This window comes from Python bivittatus, unplaced genomic scaffold, assembly GCF_059951505.1.
Source record: "Python bivittatus isolate LINGU-HERP-01145 unplaced genomic scaffold, Pbiv_v1 ctg000840_np1212, whole genome shotgun sequence".
In the NCBI taxonomy this organism is placed as follows: domain Eukaryota; kingdom Metazoa; phylum Chordata; class Lepidosauria; order Squamata; family Pythonidae; genus Python; species Python bivittatus.
The window spans coordinates 45,186,229-45,209,216 of NW_028277113.1; the positions used below are offsets into that span (position 1 = coordinate 45,186,229).

At 37.1% G+C, this 22,988-nt stretch overlaps 1 protein-coding gene across 1 annotated transcript; it reads right to left on the minus strand.

The window, feature by feature from the left end:
- Positions 1–11,754: 11,754 nt before the first annotated feature.
- Positions 11,755–19,857, minus strand: CYP7A1 (cytochrome P450 family 7 subfamily A member 1). Its single transcript, XM_007440298.4, has 6 exons — positions 19,712–19,857; positions 17,808–18,048; positions 15,923–16,536; positions 14,249–14,379; positions 13,784–13,959; positions 11,755–12,688 (listed from the first exon to the last, which is right to left on the minus strand). Exons 1-6 carry the CDS (start codon positions 19,789–19,791, stop codon positions 12,392–12,394), a joined length of 1,539 nt encoding a protein of 512 aa, XP_007440360.1. The 5' UTR covers positions 19,792–19,857; the 3' UTR covers positions 11,755–12,391.
- Positions 19,858–22,988: the final 3,131 nt, after the last annotated feature.

Sequence of the window (22,988 nt, forward strand, 5' to 3'; positions counted from 1 at the left end):
TTTCATACGTTTATTAATTTGAAAAACGGAATGGTTCAGTCTGTTCCTGCCATAAACGTGAAGGTCAAACAAGTTAAGTCCTAAGACAATGAAGAACTTTTAACTGATTTTGAAGACAATGCATACTAAATCGGCATTTTTCAACTGTCCAACTGATCTAGATATAAAAAGCAAGAAGAATGTTGTAATAGAAAAGCCCCTATTTGCTGCGGATACTTGCTTAGTAAGTCATCCATAGACCTTTTCTGAGAGTGTGCAATGTGAATTATTAAAAAAAAAAACAACTTATTTATCTGTTATGTCCTAATAGGTAGCTTGTTACTGCACATTAGTTTTTTGTGCAAACAGGAGCTCACACATATACAAGAATAACTGGAGCAGGGGAACTTTTCTATACATGTGGCAATTCATACAGAAAAGGTATGGGCCATAATTACAGCACAAGGAAAATAAATGATCTACATACTCTACTTGATAATATATGCAGAAAAAGAAATCCTCCTCTGAGTGAAGCTTAATCCCTGGCGACTACATGAACAAAACTGTAGTTTTCTTGATAGCAATATAGAAGAGATTTGCTATTGCCATCTTCAAGGATGGGCAGATTATTTCCCAGTTTAGCCCGTAGCTCTGGTATTGCCCGGAAAATCCCATCCCGTTAAGAAGGCCTGATCCTGCTTAGGTTCCTAGCTGAGACCAAGTTGGCCAGGTGCTATCATCTGCTAAGACAGGCAAGTGTATCACAGAACAGAAAAGCAGCTTTGTTAAAAGCCTTATCAATGTCTTTAAAATGTATGAAACATTTTGCTATGCATCAATTCAAAGGAGAGAAAGATATCAATAAAACAAATGTAACGCCTTGGTTTTTAACAGGTAAGTTACATAACTGTTTTATAGTTATTGGTTTAACTTTTGTGTTTTTATTTTTTGCTTTAATATCTTGAAAAGCACACTGTAATCGTGTAAATAAATAGTGCAGTGATGCATTTTGGAGCATCTATGTGCTGTTGCTGCCTTTTCTTTTGTTCCAATACCAGCTGTCATTAAGCTTCTGAAAAAGTTCTTCCCCAGAATAATCTTGTGAATTATTCCATTGTTATCATTTAACAAGAGGCAACTTTACATCTGATTCCCAACTACCGGTTATTCCAACTCAAAATATATGAAAATATGTGACATGTTTTGTTTCAAATATAAGATTATTACATATATCTGTTTTGCCTGTGCATGTTTGTGTTTCCTTATTAGTCAAACAGCAGATACAGGGAAGATATTGTGAAGTAAATTAGATACTCAATTACTGAAATTTCCACTGGATGATGGTTAATTATTTATTTTGAGCTAAGCTCTGAGTAATTCAATCCATCAGTTAATCAGAAATTTGAAATTTGAAATGATCCCATTCACAATAATTGAAGAAAGATTGGCTTCAATTCAAGTAATCTTTATCTCATTTCTAGTTTATAACCATAATAAATAACAGCCCTATCCAACATGGAAGCTGTTTCAACCTTTAGTCCATGGGAATGTATATAAGACATGTATCACACTATTGGGTAATAAGAGATAATGTAATTGACACACTGGATGCTACAGTTTGAGCTTTTATTGTCAGAGACAAAGTCCAATGATTGAATATTCATCTTATGTAAAACATAATTTTGACTGAAATTAGGTATCCTCTGTGAATTAGAACCTAGAAGCATAAGACTTTATTAATAATTATTTTCTTGTACTAGTTCAGTTAAATTCCCATAAATACTTAGCAACTTCGATTATAATATTATTATAGTATTACAATGTTTATTATATATACAAGTTTATAATAGCAATTTCAGTTTTCAATAAAATAAGTTTAGTTCATTCTCCTAGCTGCTCAATTTTTATTTATTTATTTATTTATTTATTTATTTAATTTATATGCTGCCCATCTCCCCTAGAGGGCGTCTCTGGGTGGCTCACAATTAAAATCCAAACAGTAAAAGCAATAAAAATATAAATATCCATATTAAAATTAACTAATAACAATTCTATATAAAAAAAACTATATACAATTCAAGATGATGGGGAGGAGCAGTACCAATCATCCCACCAGCCAATTCCAAAGCTCACATCAGGCCCCCAGACCATCTGGCATAGCAATGTTTTGACACTTTTTCGGAAGGCCACCATTAATCATGAGATCATTGCACCTAACCTGCTTTGACTGATCTTGAAAAAGCGAAGCAACATCAGGTCTGGTTAGTATCTGGGTGGAAGAACATCAAGAAATCCCATGAATGTGGACTACATTAGGAAGTATTTTAAAAAAAAAATCCTGAAAGAAATCAGTGGCAAACTACTTCCATATTGTTTCTAAGAAAAGACACCATTGGGAGTCAAGAAAACTCAAGAGAATCTTTATATTGCTTTCTTGTTCTAATTAACCCTTGACAGAAAGAAGCAGCTGGTTCCTAAAGGTGGAAAATATCGTCATATGTGGCTATTCTAACTCCATGAATAATAATACAAAAATCCTGTGTTGTCTAAGATACCCGCAAAAGGACACATCCAGGAAATGCTGGAGGGAACGGTCTAAAAATCACACATTCTGAAGAACTGATGAATCCATTTGCCTAATAATTGCAGTGTTCTTCCTGTATTTTTATTTTAAAGGCAATTCAAAACCCTATGACTCTAATTCTCAAACTGCTGCAAGAAATAAATATTAGAAAAAATGATTCAAGGATGAAAAGGCCATGGTGAGCAAAAAGGATCCTCCTGCAGAGGAGTCTCCACGCCCCAGCTCTGCATGATTTTTCTTCTGCTTCTGTTCCTTTCTAAGCCAGCAGAGGGGAGCAATTTAGCCCAAAGTCTACATATGGCACTGGGTCAGGGATGCTGCAGTGCAGGCTTGCATATACACACACTGCTGCTTACACTAATACAGTTTCTTTTCCTTCTCTCCTCTAGCAATCTTGAGGCAGTTCTGATGCTAGAGAAAGGTTAAAGCCCCTCCTCCCCCCTCCCCCCATTTGCATGCTTCCCTGTGTTTACTGGTATTGCCACTGATGGAAAATGTGTTTCTGCAGGTCAGCAACCATATGATCCCAGTGCTTGCTTTTATTCTGAGGGGTCTCTTATCTTTGGGCCAGTCACCATCTTTCAGTTTAACTCAGTGTTGTCCAAACTTGGCCACTTTAAGATGAGTGGACTTCAACTCCCAGAATTCCCCAGCCAGCCATGCTGGGAGTTGAAGTGCACTCATCTTAAAGTGGCCAAGTTTGGACAACACTGGTTTAACTTAACTCACAAGGTTGTGGGACATTCAGTAGTGCAGAGAGAAATGAAGTATGTTGGCTTGAGCTCCTCTAAGAATGGAAAGGCGTGTTATAAAAATAATATACTTATTCACTGGAAAGAAAATGTCTTTGAACTTCAGATAATTTCTCCCAAAAGAAAAAAAGAGTGGATAAGTGCAGACAAAAATCCTGTACAATGGCCGACATCCCACCTTATTAGCATAGAGTTGCCAATTCTATCTAAATACAATCTTGATTGTTATGTATTAGTTGAATGAATAACTGTTGATTATGTGCAAGAGATATAACACTCTCACTCAGATTTATATATGGCCTATGCCACAATATTGACAAATTTGGGAAAGGAGATTAGGTACACCCACCAAAGATGGCACCAGACTGCCCCACTAGATAGACCAGACCATGAAATCAACTCCACTGGATGTCTATAACTGAGACTGAGATTGGCTATAACAACAGAGTTTTGCAAATCTGATTTTGCTGCACTTCCTCCTTCTTCTTGTAGTTCAGTGAATGAGCCACTTCCAAACATTATCTGGACATTCTGTATTTTAAAAAAAGTGTAGTCATTGTTGCCTTGGCAATGGAATCTCATATCTCCATCATGGTCATCTTCCTAACATTCTACAACCCAACCCTATTCCAAACAGTCTTTACTGGAATGGCCAGCTTAGGGTCTAATGCATTAGATATCTTTGGACCAGTTGGGCATTCTGGATAAGGCATAGTAAATTAACTGTTTTCTGAAGATACTATACATTATATATCTCCAAGGCCTTGGCTTCTTTCAGCCAAGAAGCATCTTGCACAAGGCCACAAGAAATGGAAATGACACAAGAGTTCTGTGACTAAAATTGTCAACACCTCTCTCACACACAAAAAAACAGCTTTGACTAACTCCTGCTTTCTAAAGTAAAACATGCAGGTAGAATTGATTCATTTTCTATCCTGCTGAGCATTCATTCATTCCCCTCCTTGCCTCAGAAGCACTAGACTGTATGTAAGTTTTACAAGCCAGTCAATAATGCTTTGTTCCTTTCACAAACTAAGCCTGGAAATGGTCAGAAGGTGATTTACAGAGAATTTCAGCTTATCTCTTCTATTCTCCAAGGTTTGAGCAAGCTTTCTGTAATATATTGGATTATCCTTGTACCAAAAGCAGGACATTCTTAAGATTCTGAAACACCTGGGAACAGAATATTCACCGAATGTTCATATTATAGCAATGCTTTTTTTTCCCTATATTGATTTTTGTCAATTAAAATCAATGAGTCAGTAAACTGGATTATAGTTTCAGATACTGGACCATCTTTATTACTCTGTATGTGGAACCCAGAACAATTGTCCCTGTTGTCCTGAAAAAGGCCCTTTGTAGAGAAGCTCTTTGGGATTTGCATTTGAATTTTAATTATTATAGACAAACTGCTAGTGGAAGTCTAACACTGAAAGGTGTTCAGAATGATTCCATTCTCCAATAATTTTGCCACAGCTACTTTTTGGAAGATTTTCAGATTATATGAGAATTAGTGTGTTGCATTTTTTGCAGCTTTTGCAAATAATAAATTACTATTTTAGTGGGATTATTCTTAAACCTCCCTTCAGTTTTCTTTGAGTAAATGACAGTTCCTACTGCTATGCCAGGGATCTAAAACAGTGCTTCCTTCAAGGTAGATAAAAAATCTAATACAGGAAATAACAAAATAATTAAATAATTCTGAGGCCCTTTATAGTCCAATCTAATGGAGTTGCAAAAGCTGCAAGGACAGATACATTACCTTGGTTAATGGTAGAACAGGGCTTCTGTTCTTAGCCTAATAGCTAATGGAGACTGAGTCCTCAAAATACTAATGCTGACTAATGTATTCTCTCTATATTGAGAACTTCTGGACATAAGATTAGAGATATTTTCCAACCCAGATGAACATTCTTATCAAATAATGTATATCTTTCAATGCCCAAAACAGTATTGGAGCTGGGACAAAATCTAATTTTTTAAAAAAGAAAATTTTTAAACACCAAATAGGATTGCTTCCTATGAATATAGTAATTTCCCCCTTAAAAATGCCACTTCAGCTATAATTTTGGCTCAAGAGGCCTCAGGCAAGGCTTTGGGAACCACATGTGGCCTGCTTGTGGATCTCTGATTTCAAAGTACAGCCACATTATCCTCCTGAAATTCCCCTGAAACTTCCACAGTACGTCTACTGTTGCATGTGTATACCTCACCTGATCAAAATAATCAAGGTCTTTATATTGCTCTGTGTTTAATGTAATGTATCTTGTTCAGTGATATTTCCAACTATTTGATGAAAAAAATCACTTCAGTTGTTCAAAGGTTCAAGGGTAATTGATGGCATATTTTGCTGTATTAGAGATTAAAGATGCTATTATATCGAAAGTCCTTGACTGGTGTGGTTCAAGGCTATATACTCAAGGCTGAACACTTAAGGCTATGTGCTTATCAAATAATCACTGAATTACATGAAGCTTTATCTAGCAAGTTGTAAAAAAAAAAAAAGGTATTTCTGTTAGGCACAGGCTATAGCCTAAGGCTCAAACTACATTGACACGAAGCTAATCTCTCTGTTTCAGTTGTCCATTCACAATGAAAGTAGAATTAGGGGAAAGAGCAAGCCGCCTTTTTCCACCTACAGCTTATGTCATTAAATTATGGGATTCTCTGCCATTACACATTGCGACGGCTATAGTTTTAAACCGTTTTAAAAGGAGATTGGTCAAATTTAGTTGGGCTACTCACAGTTCTTACTCTTCATGTGCATTTACAACTCCTGAATCTTAGGTAGCATATTTGAAATATCAACTACTAGGGAATAGCAGCAGAAATGAAACAATACTACTCCTGTTCCTGCTGGTAAGCTTCCAAAATGGATCATGCACATAAAAAACAGGTGGAGTTTTGATTGCACCATCATGGCCGCCATCTTGACTTTTTTTACCACATTTGTTGGACACCCCTGCTTTGGCTTCCAGCCTCAGGGTTCTTTTTATGTTTCTGCATTCTTCTCTCCCTTTATATTATGAAATTGAACCTGTTGGAAACGAAAACATCTTTGATGCCTGTAAGATCAGGAACAGCCAGGAAGAGGGTTCCTCATAGCAAATCCACACCAGTTTAAGCCCAGATCAGTGGGGTGTGTGTTAACTGTGCAAAACAGGGATAGACAACTTCTTGTCTTTATTTTGGCACAAAGCCCATTGAGAAGGTCTTGTGGAATATTTTAGGGCTGAACATGGGCAAGAAAGTGGCTATGGTTAAGGAGGAAGTGGCATGTCCAAAGTGAAAAATCGCGTTTCGTTAAGCGTTATCCACCCTCTCTTAATAAATTGAGTGTTAGAACCAATAACCTCTATTTTAACTTCTTTGTTGAAGACAGCACTGTGAGGCTATGGAAAAAGCCAGGACACAAGGTTTTTTTTTTTTTTTTACCCTTGCTGTAAAATAAACCAAAATGAGATTACTGACAATAGAACCTGGTAAAATGGATAGAATCAATATGGTACTTTGGAAGAGGAAAGCAGTATAAAAAGAATGTTAAAAATAAAATCCATTTCCAAGTTCTGTGGGAAGACCAGGAATGGTGTTCTTGGGATAGCACACTTTGTATATAAAAAACGGCACTGAATCACACATCCAGCAAATGTTGAATGGAAAAATATCTGCATCCAGATGAGTCCCTGAAATAGCAGACTAGGTCCGCTATGTCTATAATAATCTGGAGAATTTTCTTAAATGTACATTATGTCTATCAATTTCCATCATTTGTACGCTGGCATATGTACTGAAATGACATAATCTGGAACATCTGCATCAATTTAAACCATTACACAAATGTTGTAAATCAATAGGAATGGCATACATTCAGACTGAATGGACATCCCCTCACTCTGAATGAAAGTTTATGCTAAGAGCACCCATCATGCTGTTCTCTTTAGCAGTAAGCAGTGCTACAAAGCACAGAAAGGGAGTAATAAATAGTTGACAAAAGAATTTAAAGAATGGGGTAAGCAGAAAAAAAAAACAGCTAGCTATAATAAGACCAAGAATCTCAAAAGGGAGAAGTTTCCATCATGACATTAGTGAGTTAAATCATCTATAAGGGAGAGTGTTGTGCAAAGAGGTGACATTGATTTCCTTTAAATAGACTGTTGAAATATTTATGTCAGATGTAACTGTATTACATATGTATATAGACAAAAATGCTGATGATGAAACTGACTAAAGGAAGCAATTATGGATATAATTCTCCCTAAGACCTCATACAAAACAGAAGGTTTTCAAGTATTAGTCTATTTTATGAAATTTTCTATTTTTTTCTTATTTAAAAAACACATAATCCACCCTGAAAAAAATGATATAACTTTCCCTAACACATGCATGTTTGTATGCAACATTTCTTAATATATCACTGTTTCCATGCAACTTTCTCTAATATGGCCTTCCCCAAGGGTCTCCTGAGTGACATGAGGGGAGGGCAAATGGCGCAAACCTATATTATATGTGGAAAGGGAGGGAGGGAGGGAGGAAGGAAGGAAGGAAGGAAGGAAGGAAGGAAGGAAGGAAGGAAGGAAGGAAGGAAGGAAGGAAGGAAGGAAGGAAGGAAGGAAGGAAGGATTTCTGATGCTCCCTGCCAGCTTCCCACAAGCAAAGTCAATGGAGAAGCTGGCAGCAAGTTGCAAGTCACTCCCATTCCCACTACCTTTTTGCCCTTGGTCATTCTGTTTCTCTGTTTAGGTAAGGAAATCTCTCTGAAACAATGACTCAACAGGCCACGGGTTGTCTAGTTTGCAATTATACCTCTGATATAACAGTTCCAACCCTCATTAAGCATTATGCTGTTGTCAACACTAGCCTACCATTTGCAGGTTTTTCTGGGAAAAAAAGTTGTTTTTCCTCTGTCCATGTGTTTCCAAATCTCTTGAATGTTTACTGGCAGTCTTTTCCAAGAAATGGTTTCATCAGATACAGACAAGTTGGTTATAGTTCCATAGAATAAACTGACAATAGGTTGTTCCAGGATTTCTACCTGAATAGGGTGGATTCTGTTGTGTATTTACAGTGCTGAAGTCCATGGGGTGTGCGAATACAGACTGGGATGTCCAAAGCACTTGTTTCAAGTAACAAATTTGTATGACAGGAAAACTCTACCTGTTACAAATTATTGTAGTTGCCTTTGTGGGCTTGCAAGGTAATCACTAGATTAGAAAGCCTAGCTTATGTAGAATAGTTTGAGCATGTTTGGGGTAAAATGTGGCTTTTGTTGGGCATGAGGCACACTGAAGAAAATGTGCCAAAAGTGATAGATACTGTCTTTATACTTAGAGGGGAATGCTGCATGTGGCATAGGTATGACTGAGGCTATAATCAACCTTCTCTAGGGTAGTTAAAAAGCACCAGTTAACCAAAGCCATGATGGATGGTAGAATTCAATATCTATGACCATAATATAAGGAAGATTATGACTTGGAAATTAGGAGGACTATATGGTAAAGAGCATGAATGAAATTATTAGAAGAAAAATAGATATATTATGTATTTGTTAAGTTTGTTAGTCTTTTTATAGATAGGATCTTTTTATATAGTCTGACTTTTTAACTAATTAATGTGGGTATTTATATTTTTAACTGTTTTTGGGTTTTACTTTAATTGTGAGCCACCCAGAGTCACCCTTCAGGGGAGATTGTCAGCATACAAATTTAATAAATAAACAAAATAAATAAATAATGTATTTGTTAAGCTAAGAAAAATGGAAAGACTATTTTAGATCTGAATGAGGATGATCTTATCTTGTGGAACTGAGTATCGATATAGTATTAGTATCGATACTCTGAGTATCGAATTATAATTATGAATGAAAGGATTCAAACATATGTTAGAAAGTATGAATTGGTGCCATCTAGATTGTTGTTAGTATGTATGAAAGTAGGAATTCATGGTGTTGTACCTGCATCTTATGCTGCAGTAACTGATGATAGAGATGGCAGAATAGAGAAAGAGATTGACCTTTCAGAGACTCAAGAACAAATGAGAATAGTGATTGTCATTGGGAAATGTCTGTTTGTTTCAAATATGTGGTTTACACACAAGTCTATCCATACATATACATGAAACAGTAATGAATCAAAAGGCATGACTGATTTCGTTGTTTATGAATTAGTGAAGCATATCATGGCAATAAGGGGTTCTGGATGTGGGACAAATCATATTTTGGCAGCTTCAAGAGTGGCTCTTGAGAAAAAATGGACATAGAAAAAAAAAGTGAAAGAAACAGGAATGAAAGATGAATGAGGGCAGGAAGAGAAGTACAACTCTTGTCTGAAAAAATAGTAAAAGATAGATTAATCTCTCAGCACAATGATTGGAAAGAGGATGTAGACACTTAGAACACAGTGAAATAACTTGTATTATGATCTCCCAATCAGAAGTATGTAAAAGGGTGCTTGGTGGAATGATAAAGTCAAATTGACTGTGGATGAGGAAAAAAATTCAGGTAAGAAACAACTGTTGAAAAAACATGAGGAGGAGAGAAACAAATTGTTTAATATAGTGTTTTTCAAACTTGTCAATTTTAAGATGTGTGGACTTCAACTCCCAGAATTCCCCAGCCAGCATGGGGGGAGTTGAAGTCCACACATCTTAAGGTTACCAAGTTTGAAAAAAACTGGTTTAATGTGTATAGATAGAAAACATAGTTACAAAGAATGCAGTTAAGAAAACAAGGTATAGATAAGATTAAAACATAGGGATAAAAATGTATAGGATACTTGCATAGCCATGGCATTGGCATAACCTCTACTCAGCTGTAATTCCTTTTCTCTTAGCTCAAGCTTTCACCTCCTTTCATCTTATATTTCTTACTTGTTTTCTGCACTTTGCATAACTTTGCTTTCCCCAAAAGGGAATTGCATGATAGGTACATATATTTGAAGGTGCTGCTGTGATGGAAGGCATGAGTGGGGAGGATTCTGGAATGGAACTTCAAGGTTGCCGGAAGGGGGAAGAGAGGTTCCAGGGAAAGCACCTTCTCAGCCCGCAGCTGGAGTGTGGGAAAGTCAAGAGGAGACTGGCCCCTCCCTAAGGGCATCATGGTTATAGTTGCTGTTGTTGGGGATTAGAATTAGTCTGGTGAGATTCTATTAGATGTAAGCTAATAAAGGAGCTGAACTGATTCTGGACTGTCTCGCTGTTGTTCTTGGGCTGAACCTGACAGCTGCAGCATAAACACTGATGTAAGAACATAACAGTAGGCACGCTGGATCAGATCAAACATATCAATCCAATAGTTCGTTTCTACAGCAGTCAATCAGATGCTTCTAAGGTGCCTGCAGGCAAGAGACAGATGAATGACCCTCTCCACTGTTGTACAACCCATATGTGGAAGCACACCATCCCCAACCCAGAACTAACACTGGCATTTTAAGACTAGCAGACCCTTGATGGATCTGCTGCCCTCCATTAATTTCTCTGGTTCTCTGTAAAGCCATCCAAGTTAATGGCCATCTTGATAATGAATTTTACAGGTTAATTATATGTGGTGTGGAGAAATGCTTCCTGTGATCATTTTACATCTCCTTCCACTCAACTTCATTGGATGGCCTAGTATTTTGAGAGAGGGAGAAAAACTTTCCCTAGCCACTTTATCCATGCCATGAATGACTTTATACACTTCTATCATGTTGTCTTCAGTCATCTTTGTCCATGCTAAAGATTCTTTGTCCGCCTTCTGTGCTTAGGGCTATAGAAAACACTTGAACAGTCTCAACTGAAGGTAGAGGCTATTTTCAACAATATGTTCCCCCACCCTGACCCTAAGGCAAATGACACATGTAGAAGGGATTTCTCCTTCCATTGATTTTAACAGTTGTTAGACCAAGAAAAGGACAGGAAGGCCTGGCGCAATATGGTTCATGGGGTCACGAAGAGTCAGACACGACTTAACGACTAAACAACAACAAGACCAAGAAAAGGGATTTGACTAAGGCAGCTAGGAGTACCTCTGTACTAATAATTTAAAAAATCAATGATATGAACCCATGTGGCTGCTCTGAAAGATGAATGGTTATTGATAGTTTCTTTTGCTGCTCATGCTGAAAATTCTTTGCCTGCTTGTTTTGAAGGTTATTACAGGTTAAATAAATAGCAGCACAGTTTGTATTCCATTTGATATATTAGGAAGATTGTCTAGTTTTGTTGACTTTGCCAGAGAAAGAGTACAATCGTGTGAGGTTACTTTGGTCTAAGTAAATTTACATTGGCCTTCTATTTGCTTATAACCCAGAATTCTTTTTTTTCTTCCCCTGAACCTTTCTTCTGAATCTTTTTAGATGTTATATGTTGAACAGATTTTGGTTGGTATCCTGTAATAGGGGATGTAATCACCACTGAAAATTGTCTGAGTTGAGGAATAAGAAAACACCCTTAATAGCTTTCCAGAGTGAACAAAATATTTTATTGAAGAAAATAATAAAATCTATAATCAGTAGCTATACAAAAACAAACAAACAAAAACCCACAATACCCACACCTTCATTTGCGGAAATGTTATAGATCAGGATCTACAAAAGCCATGTCTGCACAAGTATTTCATACTCCTCTGGTGATCAGGATGAGCTTTGTACAAATTTTCTCAGTGACCTAAATTCTAATCCATGATCCTATGTTTGCAAACTTTATTTTAAAGTACATAAAAGGCAGATTGATGCAAGGTTATCTATTGTTTTTCACAATGTGGTGAAGTAACCTTGTCTCTAGCCATCTGGAAGCCTTTGGGGTTATGGTCGGTCAATTTATATCCTTCTTGCATCTTTTCTGTTTACTCTGGATCTTGTCTGCAACCCAATACAAGCACATTTAGTGGACTGAACTATCTCCAGCTATTTCAGAACTCACAAGAATCAGTCCAGAAATCTGATTTACACTGGCAAATATATCCTATACAACCATATAAAACAACGATGGCAGTTTCTCCAAACTGTCTCATTATTTCTAGCATGTTGCAGCACCCTTGCTGCATGGACCTTTCTACCTCTTTGGGGAACTGAACACTAAGACATAATATTGCTCCTCACATTCATGGAAGTTTTAATCTGTACTTAAAATCTATGTCATTTGTAGGTTGCAAAACACCAAGTCCAGCTCGCGATTGGTCTAAAGAAGGACACTTTACATTCTTGTCAATGAGCTCCACTTCAAAATAGAAAAGCAACAAAGTCAGAAATTGCTTGATTTCATTAATAGCAAACAATCTTCCAGGGCATTTTGCCAATCCTGTTCCAAATGGCATATAATAATATTTTAATTTGCGGCCATTACGATAGAAAGTTTTTTCTTCCCCGTTTTCTCCAAGATAACGATCAAATTTGAATGTCTGTAACAAAATTCAAAATAGTGCGTTGACTCAGCAATATTTAAAGAAACGTTAAGATGATTTAAGAGTTGCAAATGAAAACTGAATGTGTGTTCTTTTTCCTGATAATTTGAAAATCAGTCGCTGAATATGTTACTAGCCAAATGAATTAAATATGGTCATCTATTTCACAGTCCCTAAAATATTAAACAAGTTTCACATAACATATGAAAGTTGGAAATACATAAACATTTCAGATCAAATTAACATTTGACTGAATAGACTTTAAAACAGCTCTTTGAAGTGGGAAAATCTTGGATGAAGAATTTAGGAATAAACCCTACTTCCTTTTTTACCTAATGAATAGCCATAGCCTTGATCTTATGCATTTAGTTTGCCACTTATAATGTTGCCACTATCTATAGATATTTGTTTCTTTGCTTTTGTTTATTACAGAAATTCTTCAGGGAGTAAGTTTTCCCTGCTTATCATTTAATGAGTATGGATTCAGAAGTAACACTTGATTCTAGAACACAGATAGGGCATCCAACCCTATGATTCTACGATTTTCATAGAAAATCTCTCACTCTCCATCTCTGTCTCTCTCTCACTTTATTTATTTATTTATTTATTTATTTATTTATTTATTTATTTATTTATAACTTAATTTTAACTTTCACAGAGGTTACTGATTATTTGGCATCCAATTCTGGTAATTATGGCTTCTTGCTTGCTATACCCAGAGTAGTATGCTGTACAATAACTCTTTCTACCTATGATCATGGTAGAAGGGTTATTTCAGCCCATTTCTTTACCAGTCATTTATCAAAAGCAGTGTCCAATAAAATATAATGTGTGAAGAAACCAAAAGCTGAAATAATTATTGGGATGATATTTAAACTGATTCATTCAATCATTATGAATGAAAAGTATTAGTCCACCTAATGCTGAAGCAGATTTGGAGATGGAGCCTGGATAAATACCCATATTATTTTGCCTATGGTATTAAGTTCTTCCCTGTGATAGAATTCCCTAAGCAAAAGCCAGGTTCTTTTATAACATAGAATAATTTCTTCCTATTAGTGCTCATGCAAGAGGTTTTGTTGGAAAACTCACCATTGGATCAGGATAGATTTCAGGATCAAAATGCAACAGCTGGGGATAAAGAGCTATGATGTCATCTTTGCGGATATTGTAGGAATCACTGCCCAATTGCAACGTGAAATTTTCCTTAGCAACTCTGACTGTCATGGATGCACTGGAGAGTCTTAGTGCTTCCTTTATAATGCTGTCTGTGTAAAAAGAGGAAAAAGAAACTTTCACCAAAATGCAAGATGAACAGCTGTGCTACTGTACTTTATACTGTACTAAAATCAAAAGTAATGTGATCCAGTAAAAATGAAGGAAGGTCACCAGCAGCAAAACCAGTCCATAAAATGTTGTTCCAGCCAAGCGTACTATATTTTGTCATTAGAGCAGGACTACAAATATTATCCAGCTGATTTGTTCTAATGATTTAATGGTTTCTAAATTCTAGCAGATGGAAGTTCATGTATTTCAGTACAAGTCAACCAAGCATACCTAATATAGGCATATCATCCAGCTGTTTTCGATTCAAGGAAATGGGTTTCCTACTTGAGCAGATCTTTTCACCAGCATTTTCTAACACTCGATGTGCCTCTTCTGTAGCTGCTTTCATTGCACTGGGATTCCTGAAAGGGAAAGACATAATGAAATCACAATACAAATATTTACATTAATCTAAGCCATACAATGAACATCAACAAAAACCCATTATTACAGTCACTGTGCACAACTTCAGATTGTGTTGAATTTCAGGCAGGCCTTACCCAGGATAATCAGGCTGGATCTTGGAAAACTAAGTTAGGAAGTATGACCATTGGCAGCATTTCTATCTTGCTGTGAAAATGTGGTTGCATGATTCAGTTTGCCTATGGAAGTCTTCTGTCTGCATCCTCTCTATGATCAGCTTTACTGCTTTCCATTTTATCTCCCAGTCCTAGTATCCCACTATCAAAATGTATTCTGAAACAGCTTGCTTTTGATCTCATATACTCCAGAAAGGAGTAAATTGAGTAGTTAAGGTATCTCATCCTGATTACTGGAGACTCAAGCATTAGGACACAGAAGTTGGCATGTAGTAAAATTAACAGAACTAAACTTATATTTCTGCAGCAATTATATTGTTTATACCTAAAACAATTGTATGGTATACAGCTCAGCCTGTTTACATGCCTAAGGGCATATGAAACCATTCAGTCAAGTTTATCAGGTTTCAGTTCAGTTCTCCAAAATGTGTCCCCAATTTTGAAGCCTGAAGCTAACGTTCTAAGCATTAAGGCCCCGGATTGGACCAGGATTCCAACTTCATGGCTCAGAATCATGTTTGATCCTACAGAGCTGGTACTTCTGCTGTTGGCAGACAGCTACCAAACTTGTATGGAGGAATTATATAGTTTCAGGCTTTCTCCTGAATACATAAGCCAATTAGGCCTTGTGGAGGTCAAATTAATGGTAAAGGAATGAATTAGGGGCATGGATCATCGGAATAATCTCACCAGCATTCCTAAGTTTTATTGCCAAATTTTAGAGTGCCACAAGCCTTCTATCATGGGATATTTACACAATCTAACCCTGAGCAAATATAGATGGTCTTTTTTTTTTTAGAGCCCATTTTAATGCTCTTCCTTTTGCAATATTCCTGGTCATCATGGAATCAGAAAATCCAGATTCTCTGGATCAGACTTTCCCAACCTGGTGTCCTCAAGTTGTAGGATTACAAATGTTGGCATTCCTTTCCAGCCCAGGCTTTCTGAGAATTGTGATTCAAAGACATTGGGTAATATTGGATTGGAAAAGACTGTTCTGAGCATTTTAACAAAAATGGTGCATGTAAACAGTCTTTTACCAAGCAATAGCCTACAATGGTACATCTGCAAAAGAGCTGATTGTACAATTCTTCCCAATTTTGAGGACTAATGCACTGCTCATTTCTTAACAAGCCATGACTATTATGGCTATGGACCTCTGATAACTGATGCTCCATGAATAGGATGAGAAGTCCAGAAAAGCAGAAGAAGAGGTTTAACAAATAACATTAATATATTTAAAAAGCATTCATCCAGCTTGATGATATCCAGATGATATCCAAATCACCACTGAGTCAGCACTCAATAAATTGATTATAATAAATAGAAATAGTATTCTTGTAGACCACCATCCGTATGCACTCACCTAATAAGATAAAATGAAGTCCAAAATGTAGCAGGTATTGTGTTAGCTTGTGATGCCCACAGGACTGCAAGATGAGTCTTTGCTTTTTCCATATCATCAAAAGTGGACAAGGTATCATTCAAGTACATACGGAGGGAAATGAGTTCAGAAATATTTTCTCTTTTTTTAAGGTTCTCATGGAGCAGAGCCTCTGCTAGCTTCTCTCGTGCACTGTAAGCATTTTTAAATAGATGAATTGGAAGACCTGCTACAAGAGCTGGAAAGATTTGGTCAAATTCCTTGAAGTTCTCTAGGACTCTGAGGATACGTGCTCTCTGGGCTTGTTGGTTAGAAGAAAGGACCTTGTCATGATGTGTATTAAATTCTGTACCAAAAAGTGTTAAAAACCCGGATTCAAACATCACACGACAGCAGAATTCATAAAGCTTATCAGTGACCCAGTCATTGGAATTCATTTTTTCTGCACTTGGCTCCACCATGACATAATGCAGGTTCTCCATCATAGCTTCACTGAGAAATGTTAAGGCATTACCCTGCAATGTTCTTGTGAAGGTCTGTTGCATATTCTCAGTAGTGAATCCATCATTTGGATCAATGCTTCCATGTCCAAAGGCCTGCCACCAAATATTGACAATATTAATTGCATCACAACACTAATTAATTATGTAATCTCTTCTCCTATCCTTCTTCTCCCCCTATCTTGATGGCATATATGTAGAAAATCATGCTGTAGCCCACCACAAATCCTCTTAAAGGTAGAAGTGAATGGCACTGCTTACAGTGTTGTATGTCCTGGTCTAACTAAATAATAATGTCCACCTGAAACTGAAAACACTTTATTTTCTCTATCATTTATAAAAGGGAAGAAAAACATAGGGATGAGGTATTCTTAAACATATTGCCTACTGATGGATTCTGACTGACAGAGTACAGCCATTTAGAATCCCTATTCAGGAACCATTTAAACTCAGGGGACTCATCTACTATAGAAGATGGGTTTACATCCATCATTGGCTTTATACGGGTGGATGAGAAAATGATAGCAAATACTAAATCTGAAACTAATCTAAAACCTATCTTCCAGATTAAAAATCCATCATATTAATGGTTGTCTGTATGGCAGAGAACTTATACTTGAAAGTAATTTGCTGTTATGTATTCTGAGCTTTGCAGCTTTTACACTTCCGTTTTCTAACAGTAGTCTGAATTACAGGGGTGAGGGAGATAAAATTTGACACTGAACTGGTGTCTTTATTTGAAAGAAATAAATCATGCTGATACCAGAGTGTGGGGAGGAGATGTATTAGTAGGTAAGAGAGTACAGATTTACAGCCTGAAACAGTCAGACCAATCACTGGGTAAACTGATAGGATTACTCAGTTAGAATCCTACATTTATATACTTTTTTTCTTTGCCATCATTACATGTGTTTTGAAAATAAATAATTTAAAGTGAATTATCTAGACATAACTGGAGGTTAGTTCCAATGAGTGCATAGGAGCTATACAATAAGTTAATCTGTATTCCCGCAATTTATCTTCTTAAGTACACTGGTATTGATTCATCAAAATCCACAAAGAAAATCAATTTCTATATACATTAAGGAAGATTCTTTCAGGCTGTAAAAGCAGTAGAAGTAATTTGAATTATTGAACTCTAAATATGACTGGACAATGATTAAATTTAATGTGAAATTTGGTTTCATCCCATTGGACTTAAAAGCATTTATCTCAAGAACATTGGTGTAGCATTCTTATACTGTGCTAACTAACAACCCCAACCCCCCAGGATTTGCTGGCATGGTTTTTAAACAGAGCCTTTCACCCTGCCCACTTTTAACAGAAAAATAAACTTTATTAATATTGTTATTCTTCTGAAGTGCTACCTTTGCTGAAGTTGCAAAATGGAACTTTTTCCAATCCAGGTGTCTTCCTTGTTGCAACACTGCATGATAGGAAAATGGATCTGTGAGGAAATGAACATACTTTCCAGCCAACTGGCATGTGAAAGTGGGACCATGTTTCTTTTGTCGTTCCCTGAGGAATTTGAGAGGATTGGCCCCAAACTGTAAAGCATAGCCAAAATATGGCAGTATCCCATTCTCCAAAGGTGGCTCCCTTGGGCGTCTATAAAGAAACAATATATATATTTATATATGATGTAAAGTAGGATTGTACATTAAGGTTTGGCCTTCATGTTTGCTGTGCAAACATCTATTTCTAATTGAGTGCTTCCATCATTACTAGGAAGACACTGCCCACCTCTGAGTGATAAATCTACTGGGGAGGCAGTAGAGAACCAGCAAATAATTATTTGAGTCCAGTCCAGAAGCTTGTTATAGCCCCAATTATTAGCATGCATCAGACTTACTATAAATCAAATTCAATGAAATCTACTTGCTGTGCTAAAGGTATCATTCATACCTTGTTTACTCTTGGGCGGTTTGTCTAACCTTTTGAATAAAGTGGTGATTCATGACAAAATATATATTTCCCAGATAAATTTTATGACCAGTTGAATGCAATACAGTATGAATGTGTGTTTGTTCTGTGATATATCTAAGTGAGAAAAGGGAACAAGGGCAGGAGAGGGAAGCTACATCTGGGGACTTGGCAAATTGCCTGGGCTGTTTTGGTGCAAATGTAATCTCTGTTTGATTTCACTTTTGACTTTTCTTTTGTCCTTTTTGAATAATATATCTAGTTATATTACTGATGTCTGCAAGACAACATACATTCCAAGCCTACCAATGTTTACTGAAATGCTTCTGTCCCATTTCCACAACAAAGACCTAGATGCAAATAAGTTATGTCACTCACATAAACCAGTGTAGATTGACAATACATCGATAACATAATCTTTAACCAAGCCTCCTGAAACAGGCTCCCTGCATCTGTGGAAGTATACAAATACTGTATGTTCCCTCTGTCCAGTACCATCTGTGCTGTCCAGAAAAATTATGCTATCAGAGTGTTATCTCTCTGTTTGTATGTGTGTCTATAAATCACAGCATAGCAGTAATTCAAGCAACCTTTGAAAGTATAAGAACCCCCTGAAATGAAGCTAGAAATATTGCTCAGTGCAATATTAAATAATATTATTGGTAATATAAAGTAATAATGGTCCTGAATAGCCAGGAAAAAAAATCACAGTTAGATTATTTTCATTCTTATAAAAATATTACCTAATAGTGTATTATAATCCTGAATCCCATGGACCGAAATGCTGGTATCAACTTATTTACTAGGATTAATTCACAAATGTTTAATTATATGAATTTTTAAAAAGTTTTGCTGATTCTTCTTTGAAAAAAGGTAGTTGTAGCTTGGTATCATTTCACACATGGAATGACAAGTCCAAGTCTAGTCTACTTTAAAAGAGTACATTGGTGTGCTGTTACATGTGCTTTTTCCTTTATATATCTGAAGCAAATTTCAATTGGTTTAGTACACATAGATCTTCCTTTCTCTCTCCTTTCAAATGTAATGTGTTTCAAGAGCAGTAAACCAAACAAAAATAGTACTTCTATTCATATAACTTAAGACCTCACACATTATTTGTTTCCTTCATAATGTATTTTTAGATGTATTTTGCATATAGATAATAGGGTGCTTTTCTGCTAATATATTTCTCATGCATGCACAGCTGAACAATCAATCATATCTATTAGCTAGTAAAACTAATGTTTATGAAACACACTTTTTTTTTTCAAAAAGAAATCTATAATGATATTAAAAGGGAGGAAAATCAGAGTTCATGAAAAAAATGTATGAAAGTAATCCTCCTTACCTTTTTCTTACTCCCAGAACATACCACAAGCTACCACACAACATCATCATTACTCCCCATGTCAAAAACAAGGTCAACATTTCAGACAACTGTAATGAAATTCCAAGAATGAAACAAAAGTCTGAGACTGATACAGACAATTTCAAAGGGCCACTTCTTATATTCAGCAGGCTCACTTATTCATTTTGTTGAACTAAAATAACCTATGCAAGCTATTAATTAACTATTTCTGGACAAAATTTCTATGCTTGCAATTTGACCAAAATCTTTGTGAAGAATTGGATTGCACACCTGAGATTTGACCTTGAGTTGATTATCACTTATCAGTGAAGGTCCAAAGTAATCAAAGAGTTTAATGGCTGATATTTTAAAGGTCTGTCAGACGTGTTTTCATCTATCATATAGACTTAACAAATACAGTTTATAGTTCAAGTCTTTATGTGAATGAATTTTAATGACTCCAGTTATTCACACACCCACCAAGTTAGCTTGGAATAACACCACCTATAGTACTGTTGCCTAAGGCAGCTTCCCCAACTTGTTGTCCTCCAACTTGTTAAATTACAATTTCCATATCATGTTGGCTAAGAATTCTGGAAGCTGAAGAAAGCAATCTATCTTTTCCCATGGTAACAGGTGAATTTGACCTGGTTGATTTACTTATTTATTTGATTTAATTTCTATAGCCACCCATCTCATCAAGTGACTCTGAGTGGCATACAGTCATAAAAACATAAAACAATTAAAACAATACAAATAACTGTATATGGCCACCAAGTAAAACTATTGCCATACATGTTAATATAGCCAAGAAATGGGGTCCTTAACACACTTAGGGCCCCAGGCCCAGGCACATAACCAGGTCTTCACGGCCTTACGAAAAGCCAACAGGGTCAGAGTCATCCTAATCTCTGAAGGGAGGATGTTCCAGAGGGCAGGGGCTATGGGGACTTTTTCGAAAAGCAATGCTGTTTCTGAGGAATGGAAATAGAAATCATTAAACCACATGTGAAATCTGCAGCCAAGAACGTTGTCAGAGATGTGGCGGGTCAGCTTGTGTCCTGTGTTGTTGAGGAGGGCAGGGGGGTTCGGGTATGGTCATGGCCAGAAAGAATTATGCAATGGGGTCGCCTATTCCATTTAAAAAGAGAAAGATTGTGAAAAAACCCCTGCATACAAAGAGGAGACATGCATGGAAGAGGAAGCGCTGTGACAAGCGAGGCATATTCTAATACAAAATGGCATTTATCCATGAGGCTTCAGAGGAATGTATGAAATCAGAACTGGATCTTTTTCAACTGGAACCTACAAAAAACAATATTAAAAACAGCATGTATGTCAAGATCCCACCTTTATCCACACTATCACCCAATGCACCCTTGGAATTTTTTATCACAGGACATGGCGAGCATTACATGGATTTAAACAACACTCTGTTGTATGTGAGTTGCAAGATTGTAAAGGCTGATGGTATGGATATCGGTGATGGTGCCAGGGTGACACTGACCAATTACCCTATAGCATCGCTGTTTAACCAGCTGGGCGTAACCTTGGGAGATCGTCTCATTACGCATAGCCATCATTATTCTTAGCGTGCCATCATTGAACTGCTTCTGAACTTTGGCGGTGATGCCCTGGGAACCCAATTTACAGCTGGGAGGCGGGGGGGTTGATTATATGTGAGAATCCACACCCTGCAGGTCCTTCATTTGTTCTCTGGAAATACATGCTTTCTAGGGGTCTACCCTTGTGACCTGCTACCCAAGAGACAAATCTCCAAAAGACTTTTCGGATTACTTGTAGACACCCATCCTCAAACTCTACCTGGTGAACACTGGCTAGCTCTCTACTTCCCATCTCCTGGATATGGTGAATTTTTTTATTCTTATGGAAGACTGCCAGATAGCCCCAACTTTCCTGGATCCATGGTAAAGTTTTTAGAGCTGCAAGCTGAGAAGTACACATTTTACCAGCTTCAACTGCAACAGCCCCGCGTGGTGACCTGTGGGCAACACTGTGTGTTTTTCTAATGAATCAGTCTAAAGCTGTGGATTATGAAAATATTTTAAAGCTGTACTCTGAGGACAATATTAAAAACGATCAAATGGTAAAGTTGTTTGTAAAAAGTATAAAGTTAGGGAGGAGGCATGGTGCCTGTACCTGTTATCACTGTATGCAGACGTGTCTGCCTTACCGTAAAATAAAGTTTTTGTTGTTGTTTAGTCGTTAAGTCGTGTCCGACTCTTCGTGACCCCATGAACCATATCACGCCAGGCCTTCCTGTCCTTCACTGCCTCCCTGAGTTTGCTCAGTCTCCTGCTTATTGCTTCAGTGATGCTATCTAACCATCTTATCCTCTGCCGTCCTCTTCTCCTTTTGCCTTCAATCTTTCCCAGCATCAGGGTCTTTTCCAAGGAGTCCTCTCTTCGCATTAGGTGACCAAAGTATCTAAGCTTGAGCTTCATTATCAATCCCTCCAATGAGCAATCAGAGTTGATTTCCTTTAAGAATGACTGGTGTGACCTCCTAGCAGTCCAGGGGACTCTTAAGAGTCTTCTCCAGCACCACAGTTCAAAGGCATCAATTCTTCGGTGCTCAGCCTTCTTTATGGTCCAGCTCTCACAGCCATACATTACTACTGGAAAAACCATAGCTTTGACTATGCGGATCTTTGTCGGCAAGGTGATGTCTCTGCTTTTTAATATGCTATCTAGGTTTGCCATAGCTTTCCTCCCAAGGACCAAACGTCTTTTGATTTCATGGCTGCAGTCTCCGTCTGCGGTGATCTTGGAGTCCAAATAAATGAAGTCTGTTACTGCTTCCATTTCTACCCCTTCTATTTGCCAGGAATTGATGGGTCCAGATGCCATGATCTTAGTTTTTTTAATGTTGAGTTTCAAGCCAGCTTTTGCACTCTCCTCTTTCACCCTCATCAAGAGGCTCTTTAGTTCTTCTTCACTTTCTGCCATTAGGGTGGTATCATCTGCATATCTGAGATTGTTGATGTTTCTCCCTGCAATCCTAATTCTGGCTTGTGATTCTTCCAGCCTGGCATTTCTCATGATGTACTCTGCATATAAGTTAAATAAGCAGGGTGACAGTATACAGCCTTGTCGTACTCCTTTCCCTATTTTGAACCAATCGGTTGTTCCATGACCAGTTCTAACTGTTGCTTCTTGGCCCGCATACAGATTTCTCAGGAGACAGGTAAGATGGTCTGGTACTCCCATCTCTTTAAGATTTGCCACAGTTTGTTGTGATCCACACAATCAGAGGC

Coding starts and splice junctions, on each gene's coding strand:
- CYP7A1 (XM_007440298.4), bottom strand. CDS start 19,791: ATGTTGACCTTGTTTTTGACATGGGGAGTAATGATGATGTTGTGTGGT. Junction 16,537..17,807: donor ATTTTGCAACTTCAGCAAAG/GTAGCACTTCAG, acceptor ATTTGGTGGCAG/GCCTTTGGACATGGAAGCAT. Junction 12,689..13,783: donor AAATCTATCCTGATCCAATG/GTGAGTTTTCCA, acceptor ATTTTGTTACAG/ACATTCAAATTTGATCGTTA.